A 16,171-nucleotide genomic window follows, 5' to 3' on the forward strand; every position below is an offset into this window, starting at 1 on the left:
TTGCCTAGTAATGTTGAGAGTAGGGCTGTCACTTTACGTTCGAAAATCGATTGCACAATCGATCGGACCAACCAACGCAAGTTTCGAAAACGAAAATAGGGAATCGATTTTAACGGTCTTTTCTCGGAGCGCGTCCAGCTCGTCATGTTATGCCCGCATATATGCCCGCAGCGAACGCGCGTCATTTGCAACTGCAGGCTCTGACAAACACGCATAACAGCAATGATCCTTCTGCATAATGTGTCTCTTTTTACTACAAAACTGTGAATTTTCCCGGTATTCAGACAGTCTCATGCATTCAGGTACAGATTCGGGCAACGGTCTATCGCCTACATAGGCGAAATTTGTTTGGCATTTCTAATCGTAAACACAGCCATGTTGAAGAATGAGGTAATGTTTTTCATATGCTGCGTGCTATGGCAGTCCACTATGCTTATTGCTTTTCGAGAATGTTGCACTAGTCATTGTGCGCGAAACTTCACGCCAATAAATCATCAGAAATATTGCTGACTTGTGCGCGTCAGGCGCGGCGCGCCCTCTTTACATTCGTCCTAAAGCCTGTTAGTTGTCCGTGGATTTGCCCATATATGGCGTTTTATTTTTCAATTTTCGATTTTACAATCGATTCAATGAACACTTATGTCTCAAAAATTGAACAGGATTTTTTCATAAAAGTGACAGCCCTAGTTGAGAGTGACATTCACGGATGTTACTCCATGTTGTAGACAACAAATCCATTTTTTTGCTGCTACAAACAAACATTTTGTAAGGAAAAGTCTAAATATAAATTAAATTAGTACATAAAATGCATAATATTAAAGATGAACGAGAAACAGCGAGTGCTCTTTGCTATCGCGGCTATTTAACTGCAGCAAACGGACAAATGTCGGTCTATCTGGGTTCACGAAACCATTCAGTCTCGAGTCAGCATGACGAGTACCACTGTCTGTACACAGAGACCCATCATACATTATAGGACCGTTTCTGACTGCTAAAATTAGCTTCTCATTCAACTAGCCTCGGTCGGACTCGGCACTGAAGAGTGACGGATCACGTGCACCCCACTGACTTCACTCCTATTGGTTGTCGCTCCTGAAAGTCGCTCAAAGTCGGTCGCTGTCGCGCGTGTCGCCGGAAATCGCCCGCTCCCCATTGAAATGAATGGTATCGTGTCGCTTTGCCGCTTGTAGTGTGAATGGGCTTAATTTTAACTTTATGCAAATGAGAAGCGATTTTCGCGAGTGACAACCAATAGGAAAGAAGACTTTCAGTGGAGCTCATGTCACCGCCTCGAGTGCAGGCGAGACGACTTCACTGGTTTATATGGTTTGACTGTAAACACACACATGGATATAATACAATGATACATGGAAAAGAAACTGTCGACAGTTGCAGTGAGTTTAATTCACAAATTTATACAGTACCTTGCAAAAGTCTTAGGCATGTTAATACCCCCCCCCAAAAAAATGGTTATAAGTCAGTTATTTCTATCTTTTGCTGTAGTGTATCAGTAGGAAATATCAGTTTACATTTCCAAACATTCTTTTTGCCATTAATTGTAATAATCCAGTGAGATTTGTGTATGCACAAGGAGTCTGACAACAGCCGGTATGATCTGATCTCACCATCATCGAGTCCGTCTGTGATTACATGAAGAAACAGAAGAAACTGAGACAGACTAAATCCAGAAGAACTGCGGGAACGTCTCCGAGACGCTTGAAGAAACCTTCCTGCAAAGCTACTGTGAATAGCACTGGCACTCGTGTTAAAATGCTGTAAAGTGAGAATGCTTTCACAAATAAAAATCACAAACTGAATTTATTTATGGTTTAACTTCTATTAACTAATTCAAATCAATATATGGCGTAACGACCCTTTGCGTTTAAAACGGCTTTTGTCCAGGTACACTTGCGCATAGTTTCTCAGGGAGCTTTGCAGGAAGGTTTCTTCAAGCGTCTCGGAGACGTTCCCGCAGTTCTTCTGGATTTAGTCTGTCTCAGTTTCTTCTGTTTCTTCATGTAATCACAGACGGACTCGATGATGGTGAGATCAGATCAGACCGGCTGTTGTCAGACTCCTTGTGCAGACACAAATCTCACTGGATTATTACAATTAATGGCAAAAAGAATGTTTGGAAATGTAAACTGATATTTCCTTCTGACACACTACAGCAAAAGATAGAAATAACTTAAAATATATATTTTTTTATGGGATTAACATGCCTAAGACTTTTGCACAGTACTATAGTTCGGGTGTGAGTTAAGCACTGCTGCAGTTTCCCCTGCATTGTTGCATAAAATGTATTATTTGTCAAATTCGAATGACGTTTTAGTAATTTATGACAGTATGAGTGAGATTAATTTGTTGATTGAAACTTGCCGGCCCAGAAAGTTAGTAAAGGCATCGTTAAAATAGTCCAAGTGACTACAGCGGCTCAACCTTAAGTTTATCAAGCGACGAGAATACTTTTTGCACAAGAAAAAACCCCGAAATAAAATACCTGGAGAAGTGAGCGGTGAAAGAAGAGCGCCAGAAGCTGAAGCAGATCGTAACGGATGTAGTTGTCGGTTTTCTCCAGGCCGAGGATCCGTGGAGGGAAGAAGGGCTTGTCCTCGTTCAGCTTCAGCTCATACTCACTGTTCCACGGGAAGAAGCCGAACTGAAACAGGTATTTGACCACCACCATGACCTGTGGGAGACACATCAGGCCACACACACACTTCAGTTATCAGGGCTGCACAATATATCGAAATATCGCAAATGTATGTATCGTGATATGCGTATCACGACGGCTCGCAATAACTGGAGTCATGAACAAAAGACGAAGAGAAAATCACTCACTCTCGGCTGAATCACTTTTGTAGCTTTAATAAGAATCAGGATATATTTAATTCATACAGTGAAAACTAAACAGTGTTTTATTTTTACATTTGATTATTCAGTTTGTGTTGTTAAATAACCCTAATGTAGGATAACCTGAACCCCTGAACCCCCGTGGTTTACACTGATGTTAAAATAACACTTCTGATATGCAGTAAAACACTGATGTTCACTGGCAGAAGCTGTAGGGATGATTTCTCTTCACAAAAAGACGCATGTAGGTTAAATAAATTTTAAACATATTTTAAATATAATTTAAGTTTATTTTACACACTTTAAGCATTATTGTATCGCATATCGAATATTGCATTATTTAATGAGTTATCGCATATTTCTTCAACATCGTCCAAATGCAATCGTTTAATATGCAAAGTATCAAAGCTTTCATAAAAGTGGACGACATGTTGACTCTATAAAGCCTGCTGTATCATATTTAATGCGCACACTTCTAATGCCTCTACATGATAAACATGATCAAAACTATCTCGCACTTTATGCCTTCTGTCGTATGATTGATAGTTCAGACATTTTTAGCCAGTAAAAGTCTTTTAGTATACAGTGTAGGGGTGGGCGATATGGCAAAAATATAATATCACGATTTTTTTCAGGAAAATCACGATTAACGATTTTATCACGATTCTTTTTATGTTGGTTGTACTATTTTGTGATTGAGCATTACAGCCAATCTAATGTCCATATTCTAAAAAAAAATGCCTTAGGTAACAAAATAAAAAAAAAATAAAAAAATGGTGGACAGGGGCAAAGATAAAAATATTTGTCATTATTTTCTTTATTAAATATTAAGATTAAAGATACACATTACACATAAACAACTTAATATAAAAATTAAATAGGCTAACAGTGCTTTATGTTTTCAGCTACAGGTGTATTTTACAGTAGCATTGCAGAAAGTAAATGAACAAATACGAAAATAAAACAGAACAGACTTCACTATATAAATTATAGATTGATACTAAAGCTACTATTAAAGTTATCAGTCAAGAGCAGTGAGTGATTTTCTCTTTGCATTTTGTTGTTTTATTAACATTAAAGGGATAGTTCTCCTAAAAATTCAAATTATCATAATTTACTCTCTCAAGTTGTTTTAAACTCGAATAAGTTTCTTTCTTCTGTTGAAAATAAAAGTTATTTTTGAAGAATGTGGGTAACCAAACAGTTGATGTACCCCAGTGACTACCATAGTATATTTTTCTCCTATGGAAGTCAATGGGGACCAGCTACTGTTTGGATAGCCACATTCTTCAAAATATGAATATTAGAAAAATATTAGAATATATTAGAAGGAAATTAATACAGGTTTGGAACAACATTAGAGTGCGTAAATGATGAGATATTTTTGGGTGAACTATCCCTTTAAAGACAAGCGGCAGCGTGTCTGTTTACTATTACTACTGTCTCTTTAAGAGTTGCGCGCGACGCGTTTAATATACACGCATTTGACAAGCAGATTTTCTCTCAGTTTTCTCAAGTTTACTTTCAGTTTAGACATAACCGACTTTGTTTATGTAAACCTTTGTGTGTATTTAACAGTATAAGCACAATAAGTGTCGAAAGATAACTTAACTAGTCCAGTATCCAGGCGCTGGTAGACAGGCGTTGTGCATGTGTGTGAGCTTCACATGTAGGCTACGCGCTGAGAAATGCATGCGTTAGAACAGCGCATCAGCACGCTAATTAAATGTTTAACCGACAAGGCATTAAAGCACATGCAAATTATGAACTTTTGTGAACTCCAGTGTCCCGTTCCGCTGTGTTAACATTTTATGTGAATATACGTCGCGTTGTTCAGTATGTTGGGACAGAGGCGCCAGAACAGATAGGCTAATGCACGATTCTACGATATTTTTTTTTTTTTTTTTTTTAATGCCAAAATGAAGATGTAACAAGTGCATAACAGGAACAATAATAATAATAAAAAAAGACATAGATCACAAAAAAATATATAAAAACAAAATAAAGTGCCAGAGGAAAAAAAAAAAATAATAATTATACAAGATTAAACATAGAAAGCAATCTTTGACTTTTCAAAGACTTTTTGTTTTTTATGCCCATCAAAGACAAAACATAGGAATTATAGTCTACTAGAAAAATAGACAGTAGCGGGAACGATTCTACGATATTTCTTCAAAAGCAGATCGTGGAGACATTTTAATCGTCCACGATCAAAAATCGTCATATCGCACACCCCTAATACAGTGATTGTACAAACGTCCTCCTTCAGCTCGCGCTTCACGTGTCTTTCAGCTTTGAAATCTTCAGCTTTTATATTGTTAGTAATATTTCAAGATCAAGCATCAACTCAGGTTTACTTGATTATCTATATATTATTTTCAGTGAGTCTCAAATATGATCATCAGGTTTTTGAGGAAGGTTTATTCATCTTTCAATCATTGTATTGCATTGCATTTTATGTTTTGATCATAAAACTAAGCATTTAAATATCATCGTACTAAGACATATTATTGGCAGATATAGAGTGATGTCTGATTTTTATATGAATTTTATGTCAGTATCTGCTATACTCTTATAAAAATCTTATTGGTTTACATTACAAGCATCAGAATTTCATCTTGCTTTGTGTCCATATAAATATCAGCATCTGCACTAAATTGCATCCAATATGTCTGACAATATGAAAGTCAACAAAAAACACGTATGCAAACTTTTTTTTTTTAGAAATAAAATAAAAAGTTGATATTAAAATGTATAAAAAAAAAATATATATATATATATATATATATATATATATATCTAAGTCAATTTTAAAATAATTTACGATTTAAAATAATAAAATAAGATTTAGTCTAAAGGTTTAATGAACTGTACAAATGTTTAATTTTTGTGTTTTCCATATACCATATAAAATAAAATGTAAAAAAAGCATTAAATATTAGGGGTGTAATAATATATCGTGTCGCAATACAAAAATGCAACAATATGTATTGTGGATAGTTCACCCAAAATAAAAATTACTGTGTGAGAAGACACTGAGTTTTAGTGTCAGTACTACATTAAACTACTATATATACTGTTGAATATAATGTATAATAATGCAATGAGGTAATATTAGTGGGTCCTGATAATGCCAAATGTCTTGTTACCAGTATAAAGTGCCTACATTATATTAAATATATCTAGTCAGTGAAAGAGCATATTCGTCTAAAATAATCCTGTTTTCAGCTTCAGAATCATGAATATTGTTATTCTGGTGTCTCTATTGTCCTGTGCTTTGGGTTTCAGCACCAAGTCCAAGACTATTCATTTACACACACAATGTAATACCAAATTTAGCATTTTAATCAACAGTACATTTTTTGTTAACCTTTTATCATATGTATTAGAGTATCGCAATAATAAAATGGGGGAAAAAGTTAATTTTTTTATTATCTGAAGCATTAAATCACCAAGTTTTAGAAATGTTGTGCGATTAATTAATGCTGTAGAAGTATTGTTCATTCTTAGTTCATGTTAACTAAGGTAGTTAACTAATGAACCTTTTTATGAGGTGTTACCAAAATATTTAATTAAAACAAAAATAATCTAAAAATGTAAAAAAAAAAAAAGTTCTATTCGAGTAAAAAAAAAAAAAAAAAATGTTTATATAAGTATACTACTTGTACTGGCTTGGCATTAAATCCCCAAGCCAGTTTTAGAAACGTCGTGTGTGTTCTCCCCACCTCAGTGTAGACGATGGCCGTCATCCAGAACCTCTTGGAAGGTCGTGGCACCGACAGCATTGCCCACAGGAACACCAGAACCGGCAGAACCAGCGACACGACCGAGGCCGTCACCAGGTTATTGAGCACGATGATGAAATAACACACCAGCTCGGAGTGAGCCGCCAGAACATTGTAGAGCGCGAACACCAGCTTCAGCAGTCGGTTCTGAGTCGAGTAAAACTCACGAGACTGTATCAACTCCTCAACACTGAAGGGTCTGAAGCAGAGAATACAGAGACAAGACATTAGTCATTTTACACCACTGAAAACACAGTTATGTATATGATATTGCATTTCTGTCAACAGATCCTCCTAAATATTACACAATGCACCTTTAACACCATTAATACACATTTTCTCCCAAATTCTCATTTATGTAATATGACAAAATTATTTAATTATTTATGCATCACGGTTGCTCTGCTAATGCTGAATTTATACATTTATTTAAGCAATTCAAAGATGACAGAGTATACCAATCTGGGTTCACGTGGTCCACTTTGGATATTTTACTTACTACAAGTAACTTTGCAACTACATGTCAACTAACTCTCATTAGAGTATTAGTAGACTGTTAGGTTAGGGTTCAGGTTAGTAGAAAAAGTTGACATGTAGTTGCAAAGTTACTTGTAGTTAGTAGGATGTCTAAAGTGGATCGTCAAAATAAAGTGTTAGCTCAAACTGCTATACAATGAAAAGAAGCTAATTAAGAAGACATAGTCATAAAACAGACTTTCTTCAGCATATCATTTCTAACTGATCCAAACATGTTTTCATGAGATTAACCCTTTAATAAGCGCAGAGGATCATACAGTAATGTCATATATCACCTGTCGGAGAGCAGTTCGCTGGCGGTTCTGGAGCGTCGAGGGTGTTGGCTGTAAAACGGTTCTGTATCGAGATCAAGTGTGAGTTCAGAAGACAGAGTCGTGCTGCTAAAGTCACGGGCCTTCGCAAAACCACCCAGTGTCTCCAACTCAACCACGCTGCAAAGACATGGGACATTTGGTCATAAATGACAGAAAAATATAGGCATTTTGTTGGACTCCTGGCAACTATCCCGCTGGATAATAACCCACACTGAAATATCATTGGTCCAAAATCCCTCCTTCAATACACTGCAAAAAAAACTTCTTACTTAGTATTTTTGTCTTGTTTCCAGTCCAAAAATCTAAAAATTCTTACATCAAGAATCATTTACTAGATAAGTAAAATGCCATTAGATATTATGTCTTGTTTTGTGGGGGAAAAAATCAAAATGAAGTGAGTTTTTGCATAAAAAAAGCAAAATTATCTGTCAAAAAAAAATCTTGTTTCCGTCTGAATTAAGATTATTTTTCTAACTCAATTGACAGATAATTTTGCTTTTTTTAAGCAACAACTCACTAAATTTTGATTTATTTCCCCAGAGAACAAGACTTAATATCTAATGGCCTTTTACTACTTAAATGCATCTTGATTTAAGAATTTTTAGATTGGACTTAAAGTATTTTTTGCAGTGTCCAAACCCTGTATAAAAGCAGGAACCGGTCAGACTCACTTGGCGCTGCTGCTGAAGCGAGCGTTGTCTGTGTCGGTCTCATCCAGACAGGTCTCGAGAGTGAGATTCTCACTGTCCTGGGAGAGCTGGTCCTCCGTGGGCTCTCGGGAGAGCGTCTGTGGACAACAAACTTCATGAGAACAATGACAACGACAGGTCAGGTGTGTTTGGGTGAGTGAACACTGCTGTCGTGCAAATGAACGGCCAGAACACATTACAAGTTTTCTTTGTTTTCAGTTAAAGCGGTGTTGAGTATGCGACCCTAATTGAATATCTACCCAGCAAGCAATAGCCGTCATTTCACTGTCTAGGTTAACTACTGTACCAGGGTTTGAAATTAACACCCACCAAATGCGGGTATAAATCAACTGTGGCGAGCAACACTGTTAAATCACTGGCCAATTTGGCGTTACTTATTGTTTATTCACTTTGCTGGAGAAGTTTGTGTAAGACAATTCTGTTCAGATTTAGCACAAATACTGATCATCATGATATAATAAATACAGCGTATTGCGCAGAATCTGCTCAGATCTGGCGTACTTGAACACACTCGTCACTACGCAACAAATAACGGCGCTTGTTCATTTGCATTAAAGCAATAGCGAAGATTAAAAAGCATTTGGTGAACAGAAAAGACTTATTTTCCAACATCCCACATTGTTTTGATGTTCTTTGTACTGTATTGGTCTAAAACACGATTTTGGTGAAAAGGACGAGGATGAAAGAGGAATGGAGAAGATGCCGGGATGACGGGATTTTGTTTGAAAAAGAAATTAATGTATGAAATCCAAATGTTATAATACATACAGATGTGACGTAGTTAATCCTGGTTATTTATTTATTTTTGGCTAGCAGAAGTTCTGAATGGCCAGTAGGGGTTGCACGACCACTGATTTCTGCTAGTCGATTTCTTATCAAAACATTACTCGAGTTACTCGACTACTCGTCCTTCATGCTACTGTAAATGAAAAGACATGAGATAGCTAGATCTTATCAATAAACATTTATTAATTCATAGCCTAATGCAACAATTACATAAGTAAACTCTCAAAACATTATAATTATGACATTTCATTTTTAAATTTGCATGTAACAGTCTAAAGCCAAATAAATGGCCGTTCTTGCCTTTCATTTCAGACGTCTGCTTCTAGGGGCCGTTCACATATCGCGTCTTTTTCGCGCTCAAGGTCGTTATTTCAAATGTAGGCGCGCGGCGAGCGCACTCATAATGAAAGCAACATGGTGCGCTAGTTTTTCCAGGCGGGTTTTTCCTTCTCATCTCCAGAAATGTCTAGTAGTAAAGCTAATGCGAGGGCTAGAAATAAACTAATCCTTTGCTGAATGATACGTCCTCGTCGTCATCATGTAGAGCGCAGTTTGGTTGCATAGCAACGACAGACGCCACGGGAGCGCAAGCGCTTGTAGGAGACAGCGGCACGGCCGCGCGCGCTTTCCACACGTTTTTAGACGCAATATGTGAACGGCCTCTTGCAGAGTTGGCCAATTACATTATTTTTGCCATCCTTGATGAAATACTTCCACACATCTGACGTGTGGTGTCTGTTGGTGACGTTCGCCATTTTTAATTCATTTATGGTTAATGGACGCTCGAGTAGTCGATTGTTTCCGACAGCGTCGACTAGTGGTTGAAGTAGTCGATCTATCGACTACTCGACTAGTCTATGCAAGCCCTAATGGCCAGTAACTTAAAAATTTAGTAGACAAATTGGCCGGTGAGTGAAAAAGTTAATTTCAAACCCTGCTAACTATAGACCCGATATAGTCCGGCTATGAGTAACACACTTCTAGCCAAAATAACCTTGAATTTGGTTACATGTTGTTTTTGCCAAAATAACTTGCGAGATATAACTAAGCAAAGTCAACAGTGATTACAAAGTGTTTGGTTTCATTTCTTCACTCATTTCTTTATCTAATTGATGACTAGTCTATTCTTGAGCGATGGTTTAGACGTCTATTAAATTTCCAATTTTGTCTTGTTTTAGCCTAGACGTCTGGGCTGTGTTTGGACGCCTATTAGACGTCTTTTAAACACAAAATTGCTTGCTGGGTAATGATCTTTACAACAGAAGTGAAACTAACTTTATTCTAGAGCTGTTGTGAAGCCAAAACAATCTCGTTACTGTAATTTCCTATTATCACTGTAAAGCTGCTTTGAAACGGTCTGTATTGTTAAAAGCGCTGTGTAAATGAAGGTGAGTGCCCCACCTGGCGGATGTTGTGGATGAAGAGGTAGCGCTCCTCACAGAGGACCATCGAAGTGTCTACATACTGTTTGGTGAGCATGTTGAGCCACAAGGTGAATCCGTCCACCATTGCTAGGAAAAGCACCCAAAGGAACTTCAGTATGTCCAGAATCCTCTGCACTACATCACTGCCAGTGCCCTGAGATACTGTAAAATCAGAAAGATGCACGAGGATGTTGTGAAATTCAGCTTGTTTTCAGTTGCTTGTGGTTAGGCGGTGATAAATCTCCATTTTAAAAGGATTAGTTCACTTCTGTATTAAAATTTCCTAATAATTTACTAATGTCATCCAAGATGTTCATGTCTTTCTCTCTTCAGTAGCAAAGAAATTAAGGTTTTTGAGGAAAACATTGCAGGATTTTTTTATCACCATTTTTTATTTATTTTCGACTGAAGAAAGAAAGACATAAACATCTTGGAAGACGTGGGTAAATCATCAGGAAATTTAAATTCTGAAGTGAACTACTCCTTTAAGCTCAAATGTTTGTGTCATTAAACCGGATGTGTTATTTAGGTCCAGTGTATGGACAAAAGTACTGGGACACCTGAGCATTACATAATTAATAAATGCATTAAATGGAGCTGGTCCCCCTTTACAGCTACAACAGCTTCCACTCCTCTGGGAAGGCTTTCCATGAGATTTTGGAGTGTTTCTGTGGGAATTTTTGCCAATTAATCCAGGAGAGGGTTTGTGTGGTCAGGCACGGGTGCTGGACGACAAGACCTGGTTTGCAATCTTCGTTCCAGTTCATCTCAAAGGTGTTGAGATCAGGGCCAGTCTGGTTCTTCCACACCAAACTCATCCAGCTGTGTCTTTATGGACCTTTCTTTGTGCACTGGGACACAGGCATGCTGGGATAGAAAAGGGTCTTCACCAAAATTGTTCCCACAAATTTGGAAGCAGAGCATTGTCTTGGTGTGCTGAAGCATTAAGATTCCCCTTCACTGGAAGCAAAGGGTCCAACCCCACACCATCATCCCTCCTCCACCAAACTCTTCAGTCGGGCAGGAAACGTTCTCCTGGGATCCGCCAAACCCACAGAGCATCCGAAACTGCATACTGTCAGAGTAGGAACTACATCTGAATTTGAACTTTGAAACCGTAAAAAAAAAAACGTGTTCTATGAATGAAATTACGACTAATGCTAAATCCGCCATGTTGTTACTGTCACGTGATCTACCAGCATCAGTCGCGTTGGTTCACTGCCAGTCATAAAGCCTCTCCCGATGCCTCATGGGATAGCAAAGAGTCCATCGGATGCACACTTCAGAATCTCACCGGAAATATCAGGTCATCCGGGTACTTTCCGGCTACTGTTTTTCAAATACTACACTGCACAAAATGCTCTTCTTACTTAGTATTTTTGTCTTGTTTGCAGTCCAAATATCTAAAAAATTCTTAAATCAAGAAGCATTTGCTAGATGAGTAAAATGCCATAAGATATTATGTCCTGTTTTCCGGGGGAATCAATCAAAATTAAGTAAGTTGACGTTTAAAAAAAGCAAAATGATCTGCTAATGCGGTAAGAAAAATAATCTTAGTTCAAACAGGAACAAGATTATTTTTCTTACCCCACTGGCAGATAATTTAGCTTGTTTTAAACAAAAACTCACTTAATTTTGATTTATTTCCCCAGAAAACAAAACTTAATATCTAATGTCATTTTTATTACTTTAGTAAATGGATCTTGATTTAAGAAATGTTTGATATTTGGACTGGAAACAAGACAAAAATACTGAGTAAGAACAGCATTTTTTTTGTAAATGTATTCGGATATATACTAATCTGTTGGCATATTTTGCATTCTATATAGTAGGGAAGTATTCAATTTCGGACGCAGTGCATCAGACTGCCAGACGGAGAAACGTGATTCGTCAGAACAGAACAGGTTTCCACTGCTCTAGAGTCCGGTGGCGCTTGGCACTGTACAAGTTGATGTGAGGAAACCCACTCCACGAAGCTCCCGCCGCACAGTTTCTGTGCTGATATTAATGCCAGTGGAAGTTTGGAACGCTTTAGCATTGGAATCAGCAGAGCGTTGGCGACTTCTTCCACACCAAATGGAGTACATTAGCACTTCATTATTCCAGTTATTCCACTTCATTGCTGTTGTTCATAAATGCTTCCACTTTCCAATAATTAGTGAACATGGAATATCTAGCAGGGATGAAATTGCTTACTTACCCACATCTTCTCCTTCCTCTTGCATTTCTTCCACTTCCTGGGAATTCCCAACATCAAAAACTGCTCCATCCTCCTCAGCATCACCTGATGCCCATTGAGAGAAACAAACATCTCAATATACCACTGTAATAAGATCAAATGTGGAACTGGTTGATTTGTCTACTTGTAAACCCAGAAAGCAACAAAGTGTTGCCCAGATCCGGCCCACATCCGGCCCGTGTGGAATCCGTGTGTACCAGACATAGACTGTAAAAAAAGATGGACGACGCCCCTTCACTCTCTTCCATTGGTGAAAAGTGAAGCTGCCAAGTGTCGCTATATGGTGCTGACATCTTGCGCTGATTTGAGACCTGATTCTGCGCATTAGTGAACATGAAGTGGAGCCGCGATATCAAAGTCCCGCACACACTCACACACACACACACACTAACACACACTAACATACACTAACACACTCACACACTAACACACTAACACACACACATTCTCGCAGAAACGGTTAGCACAGTTTATCGATTGAGGGGGCGATCGAGACTGGGTTTATGAGCTATACTGGGACCAGCCACCGGGGGGCGATCGAGACTCTGGGTTTATGAGCTATACTGGGACCAGCCACCGGGGGGCGATCGAGACTCTGGGTTTATGAGCTATACTGGGACCAGCCACCGGGGGGTGATCGAGACTCTGGGTTTATGAGCTATACTGGGACCAGCCACCAGGGGGCGATCGAGCCACCGGGGGGCTATACTGGGACCAGCCACCGGGGGGGCGATCGAGACTCTGGGTTTATGAGCTATACTGGGACCAGCCACCGGGGGGCGATCGAGACTCTGGGTTTATGAGCTATACTGGGACCAGCCACTGGGGGGCGATCGAGACTCTGGGTTTATGAGCTATACTGGGACCAGCCACCGGGGGGCGATCGAGACTCTGGGTTTATGAGCTATACTGGGACCAGCCACCAGGGGGCGATCGAGACTCTGGGTTTATGAGCTATACTGGGACCAGCCACCGGGGGGCGACGGAGATTCTGGGTTTATGAGCTATACTGGGACCAGCCACCGGGGGGTGATCGAGACTCTGGGTTTATGAGCTATACTGGGACCAGCCACCGGGGGGCAATCGAGACTCTGGGTTTATGAGCTATACTGGGACCAGCCACCGGGGGGCGATCGAGACTCTGGGTTTATGAGCTATACTGGGACCAGCCACCGGGGGGCGATCGAGACTCTGGGTTTATGAGCTATACTGGGACCAGCCACCGGGGGGTGATCGAGACTCTGGGTTTATGAGCTATACTGGGACCAGCCACCAGGGGGCGATCGAGCCACCGGGGGGCTATACTGGGACCAGCCACCGGGGGGGCGATCGAGACTCTGGGTTTATGAGCTATACTGGGACCAGCCACCGGGGGGCAATCGAGACTCTGGGTTTATGAGCTATACTGGGACCAGCCACTGGGGGGCGATCGAGATGTTTTGGCTTCACTTTTCAGGACTTGTGCGGCACGTTTGGTACCGGATGTGGGCCGGATCTGGGCCGACACTATGTTGTTGCCTGGGAAATATATCGCTGTATGTTTCATATGTCTGCGTTTAACCTGAAGCCTGAGAGGTTTGTTGTTTCTTTGCTTCGGCTCTCTGCTCTCTCTGCCTCTGCTGACGCTCTTTCAGCGCTTCTTTGGCACTGGTGACCCAAGCATTGTACGCCAGCTGCGGGAAACATTTAACACACACACACACACACACACACACACACACACACGTAAAACACGTATCCCTGCAACAACCGCCTTACCAAACATACAACAGAGAGCAAACTAAATACAAGCGCGTTTCACCTGAAAGGCCGTTTGTTTGCGAGGTTTCTGTTCCTCCTGAAAGGATTCATCTTCCTCTCCGCTGTCAGACTCAAACATGTAATATTCCCCAGAATGCAACACTAAAGCAAAGACAATCACCGATATTTAATCTACTGCAGCATTTTTGCTTCCCTGAAAATATGTTCATTTTATTAAGCTTGACATATACCAGTCGCATGATCCATCCAAGGATACTCCCATCGTTTGGACTTTGACAACTGTCTCTCTTTCTTCTTTCCCTTGGCGTCTATGAGGTGAAACACACACACATACACACACATTCTCATTTCCTGGGTACAGATTTCATGCATCACATCACATCACTTATTCATTCTTACTTTAAACCACAGCTGATCAATGTTATATTAGTTTAAATGTTGATGCATCTGTACCTGCGGGCTGCTCCTCTACATCAGAAGTTTTGCGTCCTTCCTTGTACTTCTGCTGTTTTTCACGTATGCGATTCATCCTGAGGAAACATGAAGATTGAATATATAGAGTGACTAGAGCTCGATAAGTTATGGAAGCTTCTGTCCAACATGGAATAAAAAAAAATAAAAAAAAGGAATTGCAACTTTCAATTTGGACTTTATTTCTCTCAAATTTGTGCTTGCAATTTGTGTTTATGCAAATTATGAACTCAGAATTGCAAAAAATAAAATCAGAATTGTGATTTAAATCTCGTTATTGTGACTTTTTTTTAGAATTGTGAGTTTATATCTCGTTATATCAGAATTTCGAGTTTCTATCTTATAATTGTGACTTTTTCCTCAGAATTGTGAATTTATATCTCATTATTGTGACTTTTTTTCTCAGAATTGTGAGTTTATATCTTATAATTGTGACTTTTTTTCTCAGAATTGCAAGTTTATCTCATATAATTGTGACTTTTTCCTCAGAATTGTAAGTTTATATCTCGTTATTGTGACTTTTTTTAAAATTGTGATTTATATCTCGTTATATCAGAATTTCGAGTTTATATCTTATAATTGTGACTTTTTCCTCAGAATTGTGAGTTTATATCTTATAATTATGACTTTTTCCTCAGAATTGTAAGTTTATATCTCGTTATTATGACTTTTTCCTAAGAATTGTGAGTTTATATCTCGTTATTGTGACTTTTGTTCTCAGAATTGCGAGTTTATATCTTATAATTGTGACTTTTTCCTCAGAATTGTAAGTTTATATCTAGTTATTGTGACTTTTTTTTCTCAGAATTGCGTTTATATCTCGTTATTATGACTTTTTCCTCAGAATTGTGAGTTTATATCTCGTTACTGTTACTTTTTCCTCAGAATTGTGAGTTTATATCTCGTTATTGTGAAGTTTTTCACAGAATTGCGAAGTTTCTATCTCGTAATTGTGAATTCTGAAGAAAAAAAGACAGAAAAGTTGCAATCACCTTAAATAAAAAAAAGCTTTTAAATAAAAAATAAGCTTTCATATGTAGGACACTCTTTTTTTATTCATTCATTTTATCTTTATTATGGCAAATAAAAGGGCAAAGTGTTCACTCACGATTCCTTCAGCTGTTGAATTGACTTCTTCTCTGCCTGCTGATGGAAATGCATGTTCTTTATAATGCTGGCGCGGAAAAGCTCGAAACCCCTTAATGCACAGACACAGAAAATAAACTTTATGTTATACACACCCCAACGTATTACCTCAATCACTTATTCACTGTTTTCGTTGCATTCCACT

The 16,171-nt window shown here is 38.8% G+C and overlaps 1 protein-coding gene across 1 annotated transcript in view; it reads right to left on the reverse strand.

Moving 5' to 3' along the window:
• Positions 1-16,171, reverse strand: part of piezo1 (piezo type mechanosensitive ion channel component 1 (Er blood group)) — a 158,170-nt gene that overhangs the window by 22,849 nt on the left and 119,150 nt on the right. Inside the window, exons 28-38 of the mRNA XM_081358792.1 lie at positions 15,989-16,078; positions 14,863-14,939; positions 14,640-14,717; positions 14,450-14,550; positions 14,210-14,321; positions 12,610-12,693; positions 10,387-10,571; positions 8,161-8,276; positions 7,451-7,606; positions 6,579-6,837; positions 2,501-2,689 (exon numbers count right to left, since the gene is read on the reverse strand). Coding sequence (XP_081214918.1) covers positions 2,501-2,689; positions 6,579-6,837; positions 7,451-7,606; positions 8,161-8,276; positions 10,387-10,571; positions 12,610-12,693; positions 14,210-14,321; positions 14,450-14,550; positions 14,640-14,717; positions 14,863-14,939; positions 15,989-16,078 — 1,447 coding nt within the window. The remainder of the gene's footprint in view (positions 1-2,500; positions 2,690-6,578; positions 6,838-7,450; positions 7,607-8,160; positions 8,277-10,386; positions 10,572-12,609; positions 12,694-14,209; positions 14,322-14,449; positions 14,551-14,639; positions 14,718-14,862; positions 14,940-15,988; positions 16,079-16,171) is intronic.

The sequence above is a fragment of the Scardinius erythrophthalmus genome, assembly GCF_964197995.2.
Source record: "Scardinius erythrophthalmus genome assembly, chromosome: 2".
In the NCBI taxonomy this organism is placed as follows: Eukaryota; Metazoa; Chordata; class Actinopteri; order Cypriniformes; family Leuciscidae; genus Scardinius; species Scardinius erythrophthalmus.